Source organism: Porcisia hertigi, chromosome 32, assembly GCF_017918235.1.
Source record: "Porcisia hertigi strain C119 chromosome 32, whole genome shotgun sequence".
NCBI lineage: Eukaryota > Euglenozoa > Kinetoplastea > Trypanosomatida > Trypanosomatidae > Porcisia > Porcisia hertigi.
This window is the reverse complement of record NC_090591.1, coordinates 557,017-575,122: the sequence shown is the minus strand read 5'-3', so window position 1 is coordinate 575,122 and position 18,106 is coordinate 557,017. Positions and strand designations below refer to the sequence as shown.

Sequence of the window (18,106 nt, the reverse complement as noted above, 5' to 3'; positions counted from 1 at the left end):
ACCTTCACTTCTTTGAACAACTCGTCCCGTACCAACGAAAAAGAGAGCCGGTCAAAAAAAAAATGAACGATATTTACGCGAGGCGCTTGGCGCAGACGTCATTATTTCACCAAGTGATGCGCATCCACGGTACTCTCTGGGCAGCGACGCAGGTGACGAAAGAGCAGCTCGACTTGGCTTTTGTGAAGGAGGAGATGATGCGAATCAATGGCCGCCGGGCAATGCCGCTGCTCGTCGGTGCGGCTGCGAAGGAGAACTTGAATGATACTCACCTTACTCACCTAACGGAGCACTGTGCCTGGGCTGAGTCGGCCCGAGCTTATGCCGTGCAGCAGCAGACCCCACTGACGCAGCACATTGCATCCATGGGGCGTATGTCAGAGACAATCACGCAGGCCAAGACCGCATCGTCGGGTCAACTTCTTTTTAATGAACACATGGCCCGCATTGATGGGATTAGCGAATTCGAGGAGGAGCCGATCATGGAAGAGGAGGATGACAGCTGAAAACGCGTGTGTGTGTGTTTTCGTGGCCATACCTTTGCGCGAGCATGTGGGTCATGGTCACACTTTTTCTGGAGTCGCTGCCGTTTCGCTTCTCTCTTTTTGGATGTGTGTGTGTGTGTGTGTGTGTGTGGATGTGGTTGTGGAGGCCGGTTTTGCATTCCCCTGTTTTTTCCTTTGAGGGAGTGCCTTGTAGTGTTTCCGAGTCTTTTCAATGCCACCATATGTACATGTATGGATGTGTTTGCGCTTCTTTGGGCGTTTTTTTGATGGGAAAAGGGGGGCTTGGACCGATCGGCTGACGTCCGGGATGCCGATCCGCAGTCGACTTCGGTAAACACGCACACAAACACAAACTACACGTTCTCAACATAAATGGACCACAAAGTAGGGACACCGGAACATGCCGATGTCACTCGTAAAGCTCTCTTCTTACGCCGCTTTCCGCGCTCTTTGTTCTCCTGGTTGTTGCTCTTTACAAATGAGCTGCCACTGTATCCAGCGTCAACCCGTCGAGGGGAAGCAAATATCGCCGCCTCTTCAAGGATGTTGTTTACTTGACTTTCGGACTTTATTCTCACTTCCGTGTAAATATCATTGCTACCATGATTTCCCGTTGGAGTGCCACCCGGCAGCACCACGAGCAAAGAGCATGTTCGAGTGAACCGTGCCGGAACCGCAAGGGTGGCGGCATCGCAGAGTTGAGGGTCCCTTCCCTGCACCCTTCATTCATTTTATCTTCTCTTATTCTCCCTCCCCCTCCCCCCTCTGTCTCTCTCTCTCTCTCTATTCGCTACTGGTGTCTTTCTGCGGTTTTTGGTGAAACCGTTGTTGTGTATGTCTCAAACGCAGCCCTTGTACATTTCTCAGGGAGGAAAGGCAAGGAGACGAGGATGACCAGGTGGGCTCACTCTTGAAGACAAAGGAATATGGTATAGGTTTTTTTTTGGCTCAAACGCACGCTCCACATCCTTGAAGTTTTGTAGATCCCCCTCCCCGCTTATCCATTACCGCGGCAAAATCGAAAGCGCAAGAAGCGGTCAAAGGTAAAGGAGGAAACTGTAGATTGACAGAATCATCTTCGATTTTTGCTCTTGCATTGTTTGACACCGCGTTCTCTCTCTTTCTCGCTCTCTTTTGTTCTCCCAACGGCTCACTTTGGGACCGCTTTCCTACCACCCCTGTCTCATCCCTTTTTTTTCCCCCACGGCTCTGAGATCGATCATTCACGGAGCTGCTCAGTTGTGCAAGAAACCCCAGACGGGCTTGGTTACCATCATTACTAATTTTGTACGCGTGTGTGCTTGTGTGCTTCTCTTTGGTCGGTGAGGTGAACGTGTGTCTTTTTTTTCACTGATATACCCATACATACTCCCTTCCCTCCCCCCCCATCTTACATTTTAATGGGTTGTTCTCTGCTCCACAGTGAGTTTTGTGTGTGTTTGCGTATGTGATATCGTTCGTGTTGTGTGTTTTGTTATTTTGGGTATCTGTGCACATCCGCCTCTTGAAGTTCGCACCTCCACGAACATTCCTTCGCGCATAACCCACCACCAAAGGGTGCCGTAGCGTTCCCTCTTCTTTGTGTGCACCCTCTGCCCTCCTCTCTCTCTCTCTCACGTGCGCGACCTGAACCGGTTGGGGCCATGTTCAAGGCAATCTGGAAGGGAAAATACCACAAAAGTAGTAAACACACTCAGGATGAAAAGGGCAATAAACACAGCTCGCGCTCTAGTGAGCATGCCAGGAACGACGGCGGCCCACCAATGACGCCTGTGGCGCACACAGACGTGACTGTGGCACCGCCATATACAGTCGCGATAGGTCCTAAGAAAGTGCCGATGCCCAATGGACCGCCATCGATGGTGGCGCTGAAGGGACCCCCGCCACCCGGTGCGAAGATCATCAAGGGGCCGCCTCCGAACAATGTGGTCATTGCAAGAGGCAGCGGATCACTGGCCGTTTCTCGACGCGGCTCTATTTCCCCGGTTGCAGTGAGATCTCCATCACCGCCCCTGGGGGTGAAGTTTATTGGGAAAGCAATGCCTGGCGTCAAGATCATGGCCGGCCCACCGCCGCCAGGTGTGAAGGCGTTGCATGTGGTGCCGTCCTCGCAGTGGAACGACGGCAGACTTCCCCAGTCGTTGGCGGAGGAGGGAAGTCAAGTGAGGGGATTGCCGCCCGGTGTGAAGCTCATTAATAGCCCGCCGCCCAGAGCGAAGCTCGTTCATGGCCCGCCGCCTCCAGCGTTGGGGTCGGTATCGCCAGAGAGGGCGAGGCAGGGAGCGAATAGTCCTTCGCTGGTTCAGGCGCAGTCTGTGTCTCCCACAAATCTCACCGTCTACCGCCTTCTGCCAAACGGTGTCAAAGTACTCGCAAATCCACCACCGGCTCGGTCACCCGTCAAGATCGTCAGCAAGTCACCACCACGCCACCTCAGCCCTTCCCCACCAGTTATGTTGCCCACGACGCAGAAGAAGGCGATGGTGGAATCGAACACGGAAGGGTCACCGGCGGCGGCGACGTCGCCCAGCACGACACCACTAATCCCGCCCCATAACGAAAGCTTTTCGTTGGGGTCCAAGTCATTACCAACGCCGAAGCAGCAGCTGCCCAGGCCGGTCCCAGTGCGACCCGGTGGTGCGCGGATAGAAGCCGGCAATACCGTCGCAAACGCCCCTCCAGAGCACTCTCAGCGGGCATCGCCAACGAAGATGCACACGAACGCGGCGCAACTCGCGGTGCAACAGCACGAAAGCGAGCACGTTGATCTCAACGAGGATCTTGACATGGATGACTCGGACAGCGACGATATCCAGTTTGAGGAGGAGACACCTCTGAAGCCACCCCCAGCTCCGCGTGCCAACGCGATGACAGAGAAACTCCCTGAGAGTTCGTCGTCCTCTCCCTCTTCCCGCAAAGATCCTGATGAGGCCACGGCCGCTCCACCAGAGAAAACGACGCAGAGGCGCGTCGGGCCAGCACCGATGAAGTCACTGTCGTCGTCGTCGTCGTCGTCCACCCCAGGGACTGGCGCTTCAGCTGCCGCGAGAAAGAGCCCACACGGGGGCTCCTCAACGGAGATTAAAGAAAAAAAATCGAGAAGAAAGCAGCGCAGGAGCCACCGCGAATTTCCCCGGGACGACACCCATCGGGATGGTGAGTCTTTGCCGAGGAGGAGGCGGAGACACCGTCACCGCCACCACCGGTCTCACTCTAGCGAGGCCGCGGAGGGCTTTACCGGGCGCGCCGCTTCGCTGCAGTCCCTCCAGGCGCCTTTAGCGTCGGCAAGTAGCTCCCCTGTGCCCGTGGACGAAACGCGCCGCCGCACACCAGCGAAGCGAAGCTCCTCAAGCGGCGAGGGAGACCACTTGGACACTCCAGAGATCGGTCTTGGCGGCGCACTGCACAGCGAGGCCGCCTTCACACACCAAGCGCTCACTTCCGCCTTGCGCGCTCGAATCGCGGAAGATTTCTTGTCATTGCTCTGTCCTCAGCAGTACTACGGTAAGGTTCATAAAATCAGCCGCATCCGACCATTCAAGGCGGATCGATCTGCCGCTACCGGACTGCGGGGCAGCAACACCATTTATGTCGCCACCAAGGGTGTGATGCCGAACCCGTACTTTTATCCTCAGCTACGCCTGCGCGACACGGATGGCGAAAATCCGACGAGTCTTTCTGGTGCCGAGGGCCCCGCAGAGGGCTTCATGAACACACCCATCATTCTCTACGAGGCCGCTCCTGGAAACATGCTCTTTGCCGACACCGAACTCGACGCGCGGCGCCTGCTCGAGAGTAACCAACACTCGACTAGCTGCTTCATGCTGAGCAACTCGGCCATACTTTTCAGAGACCCCCAGCACTACGTGTTGCCTATCGCGTCCCTGAACGTGCTCTGGGTTCCGTACGCCTCACCGCAGTCGGAGCCCCAATGCCCTGTACACAAGCGTGAGCTTCAGCTTTTTGATCCGTACTCAAAGGAGCTTGTCTGTGCTCTCTGCGCGTCGCGCAACGGGGTTTCTATGGCGAGTTTAATTGTTATACCCGACGTGCTTGGCAACGCAGACTCACGCCGCACTATCCAGGAGACGGTGTCAGTCCAGCTTGACGAGGCGCAGCAGTCTTCCAGACGGTGGGTCGAGCAGCACCAGCGAGTGCGAGAACTGTGTGAGAACAAGAAGGAGGCGATTCGTAGCCAGTTTGATCTGCTCATCGGGGCTCTGGAGGCAAAGAAAAAAGAATACATCGAAGCCTGCGAGGCTGACTTCGCCTACGCGCAAACTGACGTTGCCCGCGAAATTCTCATTACGGACGAGAGAGTACAGCTGCTCCGCGCGGCCAGTGACCACCTCCACACCGAACCGTCGAAATCGCTCTTTTCCATGCAAATCGCCACCATCGCCGAAAGCCTTAGCGTTGGAGCAGACCTCCCCTCACGCTTCACGCGTGCCTCACTGCATCTGCCTCCGATGAGCGTCGGTCTTGTGCCGAACTTAGAGGGCATTATGACACAAGTCCTGCAGCTGAGTCCGCATGTTTTCACTTCCGGGGGGGGAGGAGGTGAGGCTCGTCTAGAGGGCCCCCCTCTCACGACCTCACCTCACAGGATACGGCCCAGCTCGACGCTCTATAAAGGTCATCGGTCGGTGCGAAGTTCTGTGAACATCTCAAACGCAGACTTTCAGCAATCCGGTTTGAAGGGTTCAACTACTGCTGCCGTGTCTCCAAAGTCACCACACCCGACGAGCGCTAGCGCCAACTCGCTCCCAGTGCACAACAAGGCTTCCCTCTCGGCCTCCACCGCTCCACGCCGCTCTTCCCTGGCTGTAGCCGTGGCGACTCGGGAACACAGGATGAATGGCCCCACAACACCCCATAAGCGTTCCAGCATTGGAGATAAGCGTTCCAGCATTGGAGATAAGCGTTCCAGCATTGGAGATGCGTCACCGACGGCGTTTACCACCGACGCCTTATCTGTGCCGAACAGCACTGGAACTTCCATGTTTGATTTTCCGCTTCAAGACCTACTAGGCACCTTTGGCACGTCCAACATGAAGCGGCGGCCGCCACGCTACGTGCAATGGGCCGTGCGCGTAGAGGATCCGGGCGACTGGGTCGGCCTTGGCGTCGGTGTCGGTAGCACGATTGACGCTTGGGAGCAGGGCAGCGCGAACGATCTTTCCCATCTGTGGATCGTGCCGGCTTCCATGAAGAACCAGGTACTGTACCTGCGTGTCGCAGTGAACGCCGGGAGCGGACACGCGAAACTAAAAGTTCACGACGCGCGTGGAAGGCCGCTGGACTGTGATGAGGTGCCGCAGTGGAACGCCACACGTCCGTCCTACCCACAGGCGACGTTCGGCGGAGTCATTGGAAGTGTTCGCATGATAGAGATCCCGCACATCGTGTACTGAGACCACAGAGACGGCAACGTTTGTCGTATCTGTGGAAATGCTCATGTGTCTGTTCGGACGGTCAAAGGGTCGTTTATTCCCCAACCCTTTCATTTGCCCCTACCCCTCCTGTTTTTTTTTCCCTCCCCGCCGGTGCAGTGATCTGTGAGCATAGAAGTGGGTCGCCAGACCATGCATTTGTCACTCCACACACACACACACACACGCACACACTGGCGGCGCTCGACCTGCGCACCAGCCCCCTGTTTCCGTTTGCTTCTTGCGTTTTTTTTTCCACCAAATTTTAGACTTTTCTGCGCCTTTACATCTTTTTGTATTTCTCTGTACGTGTGTCATGTTTTGATATGAAGTCGATGGGGGAGGGGGGAGGGGGAGGCGGGGGCAGCTGCAAAGAAAATAGAAAGGTGGCAGAATCGCGAGCACGAGACACTCGATGATACACAAAAAACAGGCGACATCCTTGGCTCGACACAGCTATTCCTCTGGCGGCTGCGTGTACGCATCCATATCTTGTACGGCTTCCTGAGTGTCTTTCGGTAAAGCAAAGTGGAGGAATGTTTTCCCCGCTCACCGTTGCCTGGATCGTCTTCATATATGCGCCGCATCGCAACATAGTCATCTAGTAACCCAGTCTTTGCAAAGGGCTGTCTGAGCTTGAGGCTACCTTGATCTGTCTTTGGGGTTGATCTCCTCGTTGTGGTTGTTGTGTCAAAGATCTCTCCGACTTTTCCGCTTCCCTGCGTCACCTCCTGATCGCCACCCCCTCATCCCCACCTCACCCACCCCCGCGTCATACCAACGCGCACACGACTCTCTCGTTTTGCATTAATATGAACCGGTTGCCCATCTACGGTGACGCACATCTACAAACGTTTTTCTGGAAGGAAAGAACGAGCCGTTTTAGTGGTTCACCCCCCCCCCCCACGCACACGCACACAAAAAAAAAACGGCGCGCTAGCGGAGGCGGAGGCCATCACGGGGTTCTTGCTCTCCTCTCTCCATCTGCTACCGTGCACGGTGATCGCTCCTGTATCAGCGACGTGTGGTAGAAAAGTTCTATGAAAAATATGCGGAGTTTTTTTCTTTGTGCATTTGGTGTGTGGCTTGAGATTTGACTAGGTGGGTTGAATCTTCGGCTGTGTACCCCTCAGGAGGGGGGGGGGTGGGAGAGGGGCCTCTGGCCTCGAATATATACCACACACTGTGTCGCTGGGGCGAGAGACTGTTGAGTGCCGTTACAAGACCCTCCAGTGTGTACCCGCTTCGGCAGCTTTGATTGACCCGAGATACGCAATATAGGAGTGCGGCAGCGGCCCAGTAAACCGAGGCGCAATGCCGTTTTTTGGCGTGGACGATATCCTCTTTTTGTTGGCCTCGACCACGGCACTACTATGGGCGAAGCGAGCTGACGTGGTAGAGTCCAGCGTCTACAAAACTCTCGAGATCCTCACCGATGACCCTCAAAGGGCGGCGCGTCGTGCTGCAGCGGTCGGCGCCGCCCAAGGCAGCTCCCCCACACTGCTGCTCAGGGGCTTTGACCTGGAGGCCGAGGAGATCCACCTGCCGTCCTCGGAGAACTTTGTGAGTCAAGCTGCCCAGTCGCCGCCGCTGCTTGTGGGGGAGAGCATCCATACACAATTTAGTGATTCCCCTGTTGTGCATCAAGTGCCACTGGTTCCACACCGCCATTATAACCAGCACAAGCGCCGTCCTCACGTGTCCACCCTGGCGTTCGTCTCTGAGGAAGACGTGAAGGAGCGCATCTCGCGCTACTCGGTCGCCGAGGTGCAAGCGCTCTTTTCCAAGATGGAGCGGGAGGCGATGTGGGAGGCGGTTATTCACGTGAGCTACGGCATTGAGGGGGCTGAGCAACAGTTGCGCTACCTCAACCAGCACAACGTCGAATGCGCAATTCGAACGCTGCTGAACACGTCCCACCCGGACGTGGCCTTGATCTACTACTTCCGCTTTGGCGAAGACATGCTTCTCTCGGATGAAATATTGGTTGCGCTTTTTCATTCCTGCCGGAACGATGAGCAGCTTAGTCAGGAGCTCTGTCATCTACTCGAACCGTTCAAGCCACAGTGGACCCCAACCGTGTACGCTTGTTGTCTCACCACTGCGGCGCGTTTCGACTACAATCGAGCTATCACCCTCTACCACACCTATGTGGAAACGCAGCGTCGGCAGCAGATGGCCTCGCAACTCACGCTTCGACGGGTGCTGGCCTCCTCCTCGCTTCTCCGAGAAACCGGTGTTGTGGCGGCCCCGGCACTACCTAAGCTGCACTATCTGTATCATATTATTATTCCACTTGTCGTGGAACACGACCCGGTGAGCGCGGACAGGTACGTGGCGGATATGCTGGCAAACGACGCGGAGTCGGCACCCGATGTGCTGCTGAAGTGTCTCAGTTTCCGCAAGGGTGAAGAGCTCGCCTGGGGGTATCTCGAGAACATCACGAGCAGTGAGACCAACTCCACAGTCGCGGACGCCGTCACGCGATGGGTGCTATCACAAAAGAAAGCACAGCACGCCGGCGGTGATACTCCCGATGTCGCCGATTTGGCCCTCCACCTTTACCAGCTCCGGCCGTCGGCAATGAACATGAACACACTGCTGAAACTCTGCACAGGGGGCGTTGATGCCAGGAAAGAGGCGCCACTCACGATGAGCTCCGCCGGCGCCACGGGACACAAACGGGTCACCACAGTCTCTTCAACAAACACTGCACCTATGTCTTCTAGACTGAAGCTCCTGGCGAGTGGGCGGATGGCGGTTCTGGCTCACCTCCTGCACCATGTGCCCCTGCAATCCAATCTTGACTCCACAGTGCTGGCACGCACCATCACCGAGCAGCACGCTTCGTGGGGCCTCGCGACGCAGTTTCTTTCCGTGATGCTTCGACGCAAGTGCTTCAACATTGTAACGACTATTGCCTCGCATGTTGCTCGCCAAGGCCAATGGGCAACGGCTGCCAATGCAATGGCCATCTACCTCAGCAATCAGCGGTCAGCCATGACGGAAGCGGAGGCAAAGCTGTGCATCGAGTCTTGCCTACACGCGGGAAAGTGGGCCAGTGCACTTTTCTGGGTCGAGCGTGCGCATGCAAAGGGTCTCGCTCTTGGCCCCTCGACCTACGACCTTGTTCTCAGCGCCAGTCGCCACTGCAACTTCGAGGCAGCAGAACGCGTTCTCACAACAATGGAGGAAGTCGGCGCGTCGTGCTCCGAGCAAGGCATCCTGGGTTTTATCGAGTGTGCCGCTCATGAAGGAAAAGTGTCTCGTGCCTTCTGGACCCTCCAGCATCACAGCAATATTGACTGGACACCACGGTGATTGCTTACCGACACACGAGTGTGTTTGAGCGTGTACATGTGTATATCATACACGCACATATATATATATATTTATATACGCGAACTCATTCCTGTGTGTGTGTATGTGTGTGTGCGTGCGCGCCTTCATGCATATATGAGAAGTAGTGCTCATCACAATAGATATGTGTAGTCGAGTTGGCGCTTCGCATCTCCTGTCTGTTGTTGAGCAGTCCAGCCCGTGCAGGTGTCCGCAAGTATAAAGTCACACTGGTGCCTGTTCTCTTTCTCCTCTTCCTTTGGTCAGCGTTATCGTCCTAAAGATCGGCGTTAAGGCTTTGAAATCGGAACACACCACGGGAATCTCTGTCGATGATAAGTCAAGATGCCCTGTTCGCGTGGCAGCACCTGCCTGCATCGCCACGCCAGGACTTCACCTGCCCGGCTGTTGTCCTTCACTCGGACTCCTCTATCCTCTATACACTTTGCCGCTTCACCTCCTTCAAGCGTGCTTCACAGCGTATGACGAGTCTGTGTGTAACTGTGTTTGTGTGCAGAGTCTACGCGGTCCCCTACGGCATGCACGTACTCAAATGTCACTGAGGTCGGCACGCGTGCATGAACGTTGGTGTGCAATGGAAAACAAAGCCCTGACTCTGCTGCCTCTCTCCCTATCCTCGTTCCCACGCAAGCCTTTGTTACAACTGTACTCCTGTGTTCACGCGGATGATGGCAAACTTTACAGACTCGAGCGAGGCCGATCGCAAGGTGCTGAAGTGGAAGTGGGAGGCGAAGCAATGTGCACCTGTGAGTCTCGCCGGTGGTATTGATCTGACCATGTCCCTGGAACAGATGCAGGTTGCCGTGCCTCCACTGTCTTCATTTCATGTACTCTACAGTGGCGACATCCTCACTAAACTTGTTCACATACCCTCGATCACTGTAACAGCAATGGGCAGTGCATTCTTTGGTGCACTTGTGACACTGCTTATCACCTCGCAACGCAGTGGGATATCTGTTTTGAAGCAGGGGCCCTTGCGACGGTGGGAGCTCCGAGTGCTGCGTCTCGTGGCGATCTGCGTAGCAGCGGTCATGCTACTCCGGTTTCTGCGTGCGCGTTATCCCGTCGTGGTGCGTGTCTCACAGTACGAGAACTTGTCCAGTTGTCCAGATAGCCCATGTTTTGTGGCAAATCGTATATTGACAATGACGAGTTCGCATGCCGGAACACACGCAGATGGGCCACATCACTTCTCCCGCAGTTTGTCTCACCGCAACTACGACGACGCGCACTACACCGGTGATGCCGTCGTGCTGGACGTCACAGCAGAGTTGCGCGATTCTCATCAAGCGCCGCGCCTCGGATCTCCCCTAGAAATCACGGCGAAGGTCCTGGAAAAGGCTCGTGCAAAACTTCCCGCGCCTTTTCGGGACGGGTCCCGCCCAGTTTGGCGTCTTCTTCTCATCACCCGAGACGCGGGACAAACGGGTGCCACAAGTGCAAGCACTACCGAGGCGCTGGCAAAACCTTCTCGAGGCCCCCTAACGCTTGACCTTGCACCGCCAGCAGGAGAGGCCGTTGCAGCGGTCAGCGGCAGCGCTGAAGAAACGGGGTCTTCTCTGCAGAAGTCGTTCGCCTTTCTGTGTCCCGATGCGGTGCATTACTTGTATCGTGCCTTCCCTTCTCTACTGCTGGTGGGCATCGATAGTCCCTCTGTCGATCCGACGCCGGCGGTGCCGCTGGCGAATCATAGCCACATTGGCTTACTGGAGGGGGGCATTGCAATACTGGAAAATCTTTCCTACACCCGTCTTTTTCCTTTTCTGGAGAGCCCAACAGGGGGTGATCGGCAAGGATGGGTCGCTGGGTCGATGCTGACAGTCTTCAACGTGACACAAAACTACGATGACGCCCGCGGCTGCTCCGTTGTCTTCTTTCCTGAGCAGGCAGTATAACGTGCTTCTTCCCCGTGAGCTCCGCACGCACCCTGCCACGGCCACAGAGAAGGTGCCTATAAGGAGTGACGCTGTGGAGTCGAGTCTCTCTTCTCTGTGTACTGGCGTCGCGTCGATGAAGGCCACGTGTGCGGGTGTTGATCTCGCGCCTTCACCTCTGTCCCGTTTTTCGAGAAATGACATCTATCGAAATGTGCCGAATGAGCAACACTGGGCTACAGAAGCTGCGAGCGGGGCGGGATGGGATGGGGGAAGCGAGCGGGCAAAGGAGGGAAGTTTGTGCGTTGGGGAGGGGGTAGGGTGGGTGGGGGGGGGGGGATAACCGGACAAGGAAGCGCGAGAAACCTCGAGGTCTGTCTCCCTGAACAGCACCGTGGTGCGTTGGATCTCTCTCACCGATAGAGCCTAGATTCCCATCCTCTCTCCGGAGCCCCTATACCGTTACCGTCCCTGTAGTTGCTGGGGGTACTCATCAAGCAAACTCACGTTGCAGGCGGCAGAGTTGCACCACCATCACCACCACACAAATACTCCTCTCTCTCTCTCTCTCTCATGCTTGTGTGACCCCCTCCCCCCGCCCCCCTCCCCCATACGTCTCTGCCCTCCCCTATTTCCACCTCTGCCCCATTACTGCTACCACTACTCCTAATTTTCGAAAACATCGCATTTTTATTTCTTCACACATACACTGTGTTGGGTACATCCCACAGACGCACACCTACTTTCAGCGTCTGTGTCGTCGTCTCTCTTCGGTGGGGGGCCCTGTGTGTAGGTGGACGTGCACGCCTCGATGTGCCACTGTTGGCCATGTCCACTCCGGCCGAAAAGTGCCTCGGTGAACTACTCAGGTTTTTACCACACCGACGCTTCACCAAAGTGCAGGAAACCGTCATCCCAGCGTTGTTTACGAATGACTGCAACTGCCTCGTTGCTGCGCCAACGGGGAGCGGCAAGACATTGTTGCTGGAGGTAGCGATGCTGCGTCTCTTTCGGAACATTCTCATGCCACGAGATGACGCTTACGCAGAGACGGCACCCCAGAACGGCGACGGTGGCAGTCATGCTGGGCGGCCACAGCGGCGTAGGCAGAAGGCGGTGTACATATGTCCCATAAAGGCACTTGCAAACGAAAAGTTTGATCACTGGCAAGCTCAATTCCCGACTCTGACTGTCGTTATCGAAACCGGCGACCAGCACCAGCATCGTATGGATCAGCAGGAGCACTCGAGCTCCCCTTCAGCCGGTCCCGGTGACGCCCGGGCACGCAACGGTTTAGAAAATATGGCCTGCGTCTCGGGGGCTGATATTCTCGTCACCACGCCGGAGAGGTGGGACAGCATTACACGACGCTGGAAGGAGAAGGAAGTGATGGCGATCGTGAATTCAGTTGGTCTGCTCCTCTTGGACGAGGTGCACACGGTGCAGGAGGAGCGCGGAGCTGCCATGGAAGCCATCGTGAGCCGTGTGAAGGTCATTCAGGCCTCTTCGAGTAACGCACATCAAGACCCAGCGACGGGGGCAACGCTGACACGCATCATAGCGATCAGCGGCACGCTGCCCAACTGTGGCGACCTCGCAGAGTGGCTGGAGGTGTCGCCAGAAATGACATTCACCTTTTCTGCCAGTGACCGGCCGGTGCCGCTGACAATACGGGTGATCGGATATGCGCACGACTCCCCAAACCCATTTGCGTTTCATCGCTTCCTCTCTTTCAAGATTTTCCCCCTCATGCAGCAGTTCAGCCAAGGCAGGCCGGCACTCGTTTTTTGTGCCTCGCGGAAAGACGCGACAAGCTCGGCACAGCGGATCGCTGAAGACATCCGTGAAGCCGCAGAACGCCAAGGGAAGTCAGCACAGCTGAAACCCTCTGCCGAGGTTCAGCTGTTGGTGCAGCAAGCCGGAGACAAACAGCTACGCAGTTGTCTGATGATCGGTGTCGGCTTCCACCACGCCGCGATGACGAAGGAGGACCGAGGGCTGGTGGAGAGGATGTTTCGTGAGCAGTACATTGCCGTCATCTGCGCAACGACAACTCTCGCACTGGGCGTTAACTTGCCTGCCCATCTAGTCCTCGTAAAAGGGACCACCTTTTTCTCAAGTGGGCAGTGTCAGGACATGCCTGTATCAGAAGTGATGCAGATGTGCGGGCGCGCTGGTAGGCCTGGCTTCGACACGCATGGTATGGCCTTAGTGCTGACCATGCAGCGCAACGTGCACCTGTACGAGACGCTTTCCAGCGGCGCCGTGACGCTCACCTGCGTCGAGAGCCACTTGCACCGCCACATGATCGAGCATGTCAATGCAGAGGTAGCGCTGCGCACGATCCACAGCTTCCCCTCCGCCATGGAGTGGGTCAAGACCACGTTCTTCTGGATCCGCCTGCGAAAGTGCCCCTCACACTACGGGCTGATTTTCGAAAACCGAGCAGAAGAGCTGGAGTTCAACGCGGAGACGTTTGTGGAGGCGCTGATGGAGCGCGTGTTGCGCGTCCTCGTGGAGGAGGGCTGTGTGCATGTGAGTCATGCCAACGCCGGGGAGCTCTGCTGCGCAAGAGAGGCGACCCTGCGGGTAACTGCAGGCGATGTAGACTGCACGACGCTCCCCTCTGCGGTCTTTGAAGCAACGCGATTGGGAAGGGCGATGTCCCGCATGTACATCTTGTTTGACACGGTGTGCACGTTCAATGCGAAACTGAGGGACCTGGGTCTGGCGAGCACCGTCGACGGCACTCCCGGCGACCAGTCTGGCGGGAGTGCGCGCCCTGCTGCCGCGGACAACCGGGAAGAGACCACTACACGGGCCGGTATCATCCCCGTCTTGGAAGCGCCAGGGCACGTGGATGCGAAGAAGCTCACCTTACCCGGAGGTGTGCAGCTGCAAAACGATGCAAATGGTGCGACCGCTGCCACGACGCCGCAGCTACGACCCTTCACCCTTCGGGATGTTCTCCAGCTGCTGTGCCACTGCCAGGAGCTCCTTGAAGTGCGCTTGCGTCAAGGTGACCGCGGCCCACTGAATGAGCTCAACAAGGCAGTGAAGTATCCGTTACAGAGCGGACGCAGAGGTGGGCGGGAGGTCCGGGAGGATTGGCAGAAAGCCTATGTGCTGATACAGGCTCACATCGGGCTCCTTCCCCTTATGGAGGTGTCCCTGCGGAACGACTCTCTGCGCCTGTGGGCTGTGGTGCCCCGCGTGTCGCGTTTTCTGGAAGAGTACGCGTGGGCGGCAACTACCTCCTACAGTCTAGCCTTGCATTCGAACGTACTCGCCCGCTGCATCGAGCGCCGCGTGTGGCCAGACGGGCTCGTGCTGCGTCAACTCAAAGAGGTGAGTGACTCAGTAGCGAAGGCACTTTTGCGGAGCGGGCTTCGCACTTTTGAAAACGTTACCAGTGTCGACGCCCGTCAGTTGGAGGTGCTCTGTAGTCGATTGCCGCCCTTTGGCACGGAGGTACTTTGTGAAGCTCAACGTCTGCCGTGGATATCCCTAGACATCAGCTTTCCTACATTGGCACCCAATACGGAAGGTCCAAGCAACAGACGCCGTGTCGCGAGCGGGGTCGTGCAGCTGACGTTGTCTCGACGTGCAGAGGCGGCACCGGACGACGGGCTCCTCGGCGCAGTGCGTGGGCCGTTTTCGGTGGCTACACTGTCGAGGAGTGCTGGTGGCAGCTCACAGTTGCACCATCACAGATACGCCCAGGATTCGATGCGTGTGCTGCTTCTTGTCGGTATTCCCAGCGAAGATCGGGTGCTGTTGAGGAGATTTGTACCCCTCTCTGCCTTCAGTTCACAGAGAGCCACATGTGGTGCATCAGCGATGGCATCCACGGCACCAGCGGATACCCAATCTCCGTTGACGCTTTCCTTTCCCTTTCTCTGTCCTCCATGTCCGTCTCACCCGAGCAGTCGCGGTGGTACATGTAGACGCATCGAAGCACGGTGTCTGGTACTGCACGTGGTAGGAATGGATTCTGTGACGGCGCGGGATGAGCAACTTGCTGATGATCATGACGTAGAGACGAGCGAGCACGTTCATGACTTGGCACAAAAGTCTCCGACTGACACTTGTTTTCCGGGGCCCCCAAACGTGGCATCCCTTCATACCAGCTCGCAGCAGACGGTGCTGTCAGCGCAAGTAGCCGCCGAGGCGCGCGCCACGTTCAACGATCTCATTGTAGACCTCAAGTGCATCGCAAGCGCGGGTGAACGTTCGAAGCACCACCATACCGCATGTCGACAAGTGTCCACTTCACACAAACGCACTCGTAGCGACACGGGTGCCTGTCTGGCTGCACATGACTCGAGGGTTGCACTGGAAAAGGAGGAACACAGGGAAAACAATATCACGGCCGCAAGGGTGCTGCCTGCGGCAGTTGTCACCACCACTTTCTCGCCGACAGTTCCAGATTCAGCAGGGGTGGATTACACAGACGGTAACGCCGCTGCCGCACCGGCAGCGGCTGGGATGTCCCCGGAGCAGGCCGCCGGAGAGGATTCGACTCTCTACTCGCCCGAGCAGTGCCCCGGCCAGGCTGCCCAGCTAACGGAGCCTTTGCGTGAGGAGATTCCGCAGCACGCCGGCGTTGTTCCGTCGACGCCTGTGCAGGGATCGCCATCGCCACGGTCGGTGGAATTCCGCAGTTCCCGCCGGGGAGAGGCCACAGAACCCCTAGCGGCATCAGCGCGATCGCCGCCACACAAGCGGGTGGCACGAGTTTGTCTCCAGCGCTGCTCCTCGCCCCCTGCGTCCCGGCCCCCCGCTGCGACCGACACTTGGTCACGTGGATGTTTCCCGACTCTACAAACAAAAGTGGCGGACGCCACCCCCCAGGGACACCCGTGGATGCCAGTGCAACCCCAACGGTACTGTGACCGACCTATGTTTGCCACGCCGTCAGGGAACGAGGCGCGCAGATATCCAGAGGGATACATGACTTGGTGGAGAGGGCAATGGCACCCTCCGATGGTGGCGCTAGCACCAGCTTATTCCAGTCACACCATGGCATGTGTGCCGCCATCGCACACCTCGGCCTCTCAATTAGACAGAGATCACCCGCACATCAACGCGCGCGAGCGGCACGACGTACTGAACCAACAAAAGGCGCTCTATTACCCCGTCAACACTCACCAAACACACCTGAATACGCGCTACGGTGTGGGTGGTGTGCAAGGCCAGTGGTCGCAGCTGGGACGTGTCGAGGAGTCGACCTGGATGCACGGCGCTCTTGCTTTCGCGCATCAGGATCCCTATTACTTGCCCTCTACGATGGCTCAGACGGGTAACTACGGAGCGACGGTGGCGGAGTCCAACAGCAGGCACAGACCTGCTGGCTGGGAACAGGTTATCGCCACGTCCACATCACGCTTTGCACCGCAGCAGACGGCGTCGCTTTTTCCGGCTAGAGCGTCCAATGAATCGACCCGGGAGCACCAGCAGACCTGGCAGACGCATCTCCCGCTCTCCCCCTCTCCGCCTTCCTGTGTGTATAGTGCGTCAATGCCACATCAACGTTCTTCATCGAATCCATACAGCGCCTTGGAAACGCAGCCCTGGTCCTATCCCCCGCTGCTGCCAATTTACGCTCAGCGCGAGTGGCCCCCTTCCGGTCCCATGCAGCCTGAGTCCACATCTCTGTCGCTCTGGATGCCTTCGACACATGCCCGCCAGCCACAGCGTCCTCCCATGATCAATAGCAATCTGGATACAAGACAGGTCCCCACGAATACGGCTGGACGCCGTGTGAATCCGTCCGCAGCCTTATCTGATCTGGTGCGCCCTAGTGACACGGTCTACCTTCCCCGGCATATACGTTGCCCTCCCACGATGGCGGCTCAGTCGTGGTGGCAGTGATACCGAGTGCGGTCCTGGTTTTAGATTAGTTGTTGTGTCTTCCATTCTTTTACTGCCTCTATGTAGTTCGGTTGTGTGTGCGGCTATGCAAAAGCGGCTGCTCGCCTGCGTTTCCGCCTGCTGCTTAAACTGCTGCTGCTGCTGCTTTTTTTTTTCTGCTGCCATATGGTTTCCTTTTGCCGCTCATGCACTGAATTCATGAGGGGGATAAAACACACTCGACACCACCAACAGCATCAAGCGAGTGTACTCCGGGATCTATGCGAGAGACGCGCATCGAACCTCTTCCACGTCTATTGGTTGGCTTAAAGGAAAGGCAGCGACTACAGTGTGGACGCATCGAGAGCCGGGAGGTGTCCTCCTCTCACGAAACAGAAAAGAGGGAGAATCCAGTTTATCGGGAGACGCCTGCGCCTTTTTTTTTGTGCGTTTGTTGGCTGAGGTGTTCCGCCGCATCGATGTCGCTTTTGTCAACTCGCTGATTTGCTCTTTACACCTTCACCTTCTTTCCACGGACCACCCTCGTGTATTTGTTTTTTTTTTTGTCTCCTTAAAAAGAACACCCTCCCCGCTGCTGTCCGTCACATTGTGCGCAACACCCACCCCCAAAACTGTCAGAAGAAAAAGCGGACTGCTACTCTCAACCGTCCTCGCCGGCCCCCTCCCCCTCAAAAAAAGAAAAAAGAAAACCGAGGCACAGACAATAGCCCATTCCCACAGTTTTCTCCTATACATTACCTGGAATCCTCTTTACACGTTTCCCCGTCTTTTCTTTGAATCATCAAAGGTCTCCGCGCTTTCTGCTACGATACTCTCACACGCCCGAACTCGTATCGTCTTCGGCATCCTCTTGACAAGAGAGGAAACAGGGGGAGGGAAACAACATCGAGTGAAGGGGAGATGCATATTAACCGTTGCATCGCCCCGTCGAAGCGGTCGAAGTGCGGGTTGGGAGAAGGACGTAGACACACACACACGCACGCGCGCGCCGTCTCCTGACCCTCTCCCTGCGCGCGCGCGTGTGTGTGTGTGTGTGTGTGTAATCTGCATGCTTATTTGT

General features: G+C 56.7%; 5 protein-coding genes across 5 annotated transcripts; all 5 read left to right on the top strand.

Moving 5' to 3' along the window:
* Positions 1–62: 62 nt before the first annotated feature.
* On the top strand, positions 63–506 carry JKF63_02506 (uncharacterized protein; the record flags this gene model as incomplete). Its single annotated transcript, XM_067898531.1, has 1 exon — positions 63–506. The coding sequence occupies one exon, from the start codon at positions 63–65 to the stop codon at positions 504–506; it is 444 nt and encodes a 147-aa protein (XP_067754688.1).
* Positions 507–2,344: 1,838 nt separating this feature from the next.
* Positions 2,345–5,920, top strand: JKF63_02505 (uncharacterized protein; the record flags this gene model as incomplete). Its single annotated transcript, XM_067898530.1, has 1 exon — positions 2,345–5,920. One exon carries the CDS (start codon positions 2,345–2,347, stop codon positions 5,918–5,920), a length of 3,576 nt encoding a protein of 1,191 aa, XP_067754687.1.
* A 1,332-nt stretch (positions 5,921–7,252) lies between these two features.
* Positions 7,253–9,259, top strand: JKF63_02504 (uncharacterized protein; the record flags this gene model as incomplete). The annotated part of the gene is made up of 1 exon (XM_067898529.1): positions 7,253–9,259. The coding sequence occupies one exon, from the start codon at positions 7,253–7,255 to the stop codon at positions 9,257–9,259; it is 2,007 nt and encodes a 668-aa protein (XP_067754686.1).
* A 704-nt stretch (positions 9,260–9,963) lies between these two features.
* On the top strand, positions 9,964–11,193 carry JKF63_02503 (uncharacterized protein; the record flags this gene model as incomplete). Its single annotated transcript, XM_067898528.1, has 1 exon — positions 9,964–11,193. One exon carries the CDS (start codon positions 9,964–9,966, stop codon positions 11,191–11,193), a length of 1,230 nt encoding a protein of 409 aa, XP_067754685.1.
* An 807-nt stretch (positions 11,194–12,000) lies between these two features.
* Positions 12,001–17,046, top strand: JKF63_02502 (uncharacterized protein; the record flags this gene model as incomplete). Its single annotated transcript, XM_067898527.1, has 1 exon — positions 12,001–17,046. One exon carries the CDS (start codon positions 12,001–12,003, stop codon positions 17,044–17,046), a length of 5,046 nt encoding a protein of 1,681 aa, XP_067754684.1.
* Between the last annotated feature and the right edge of the window lie 1,060 nt (positions 17,047–18,106).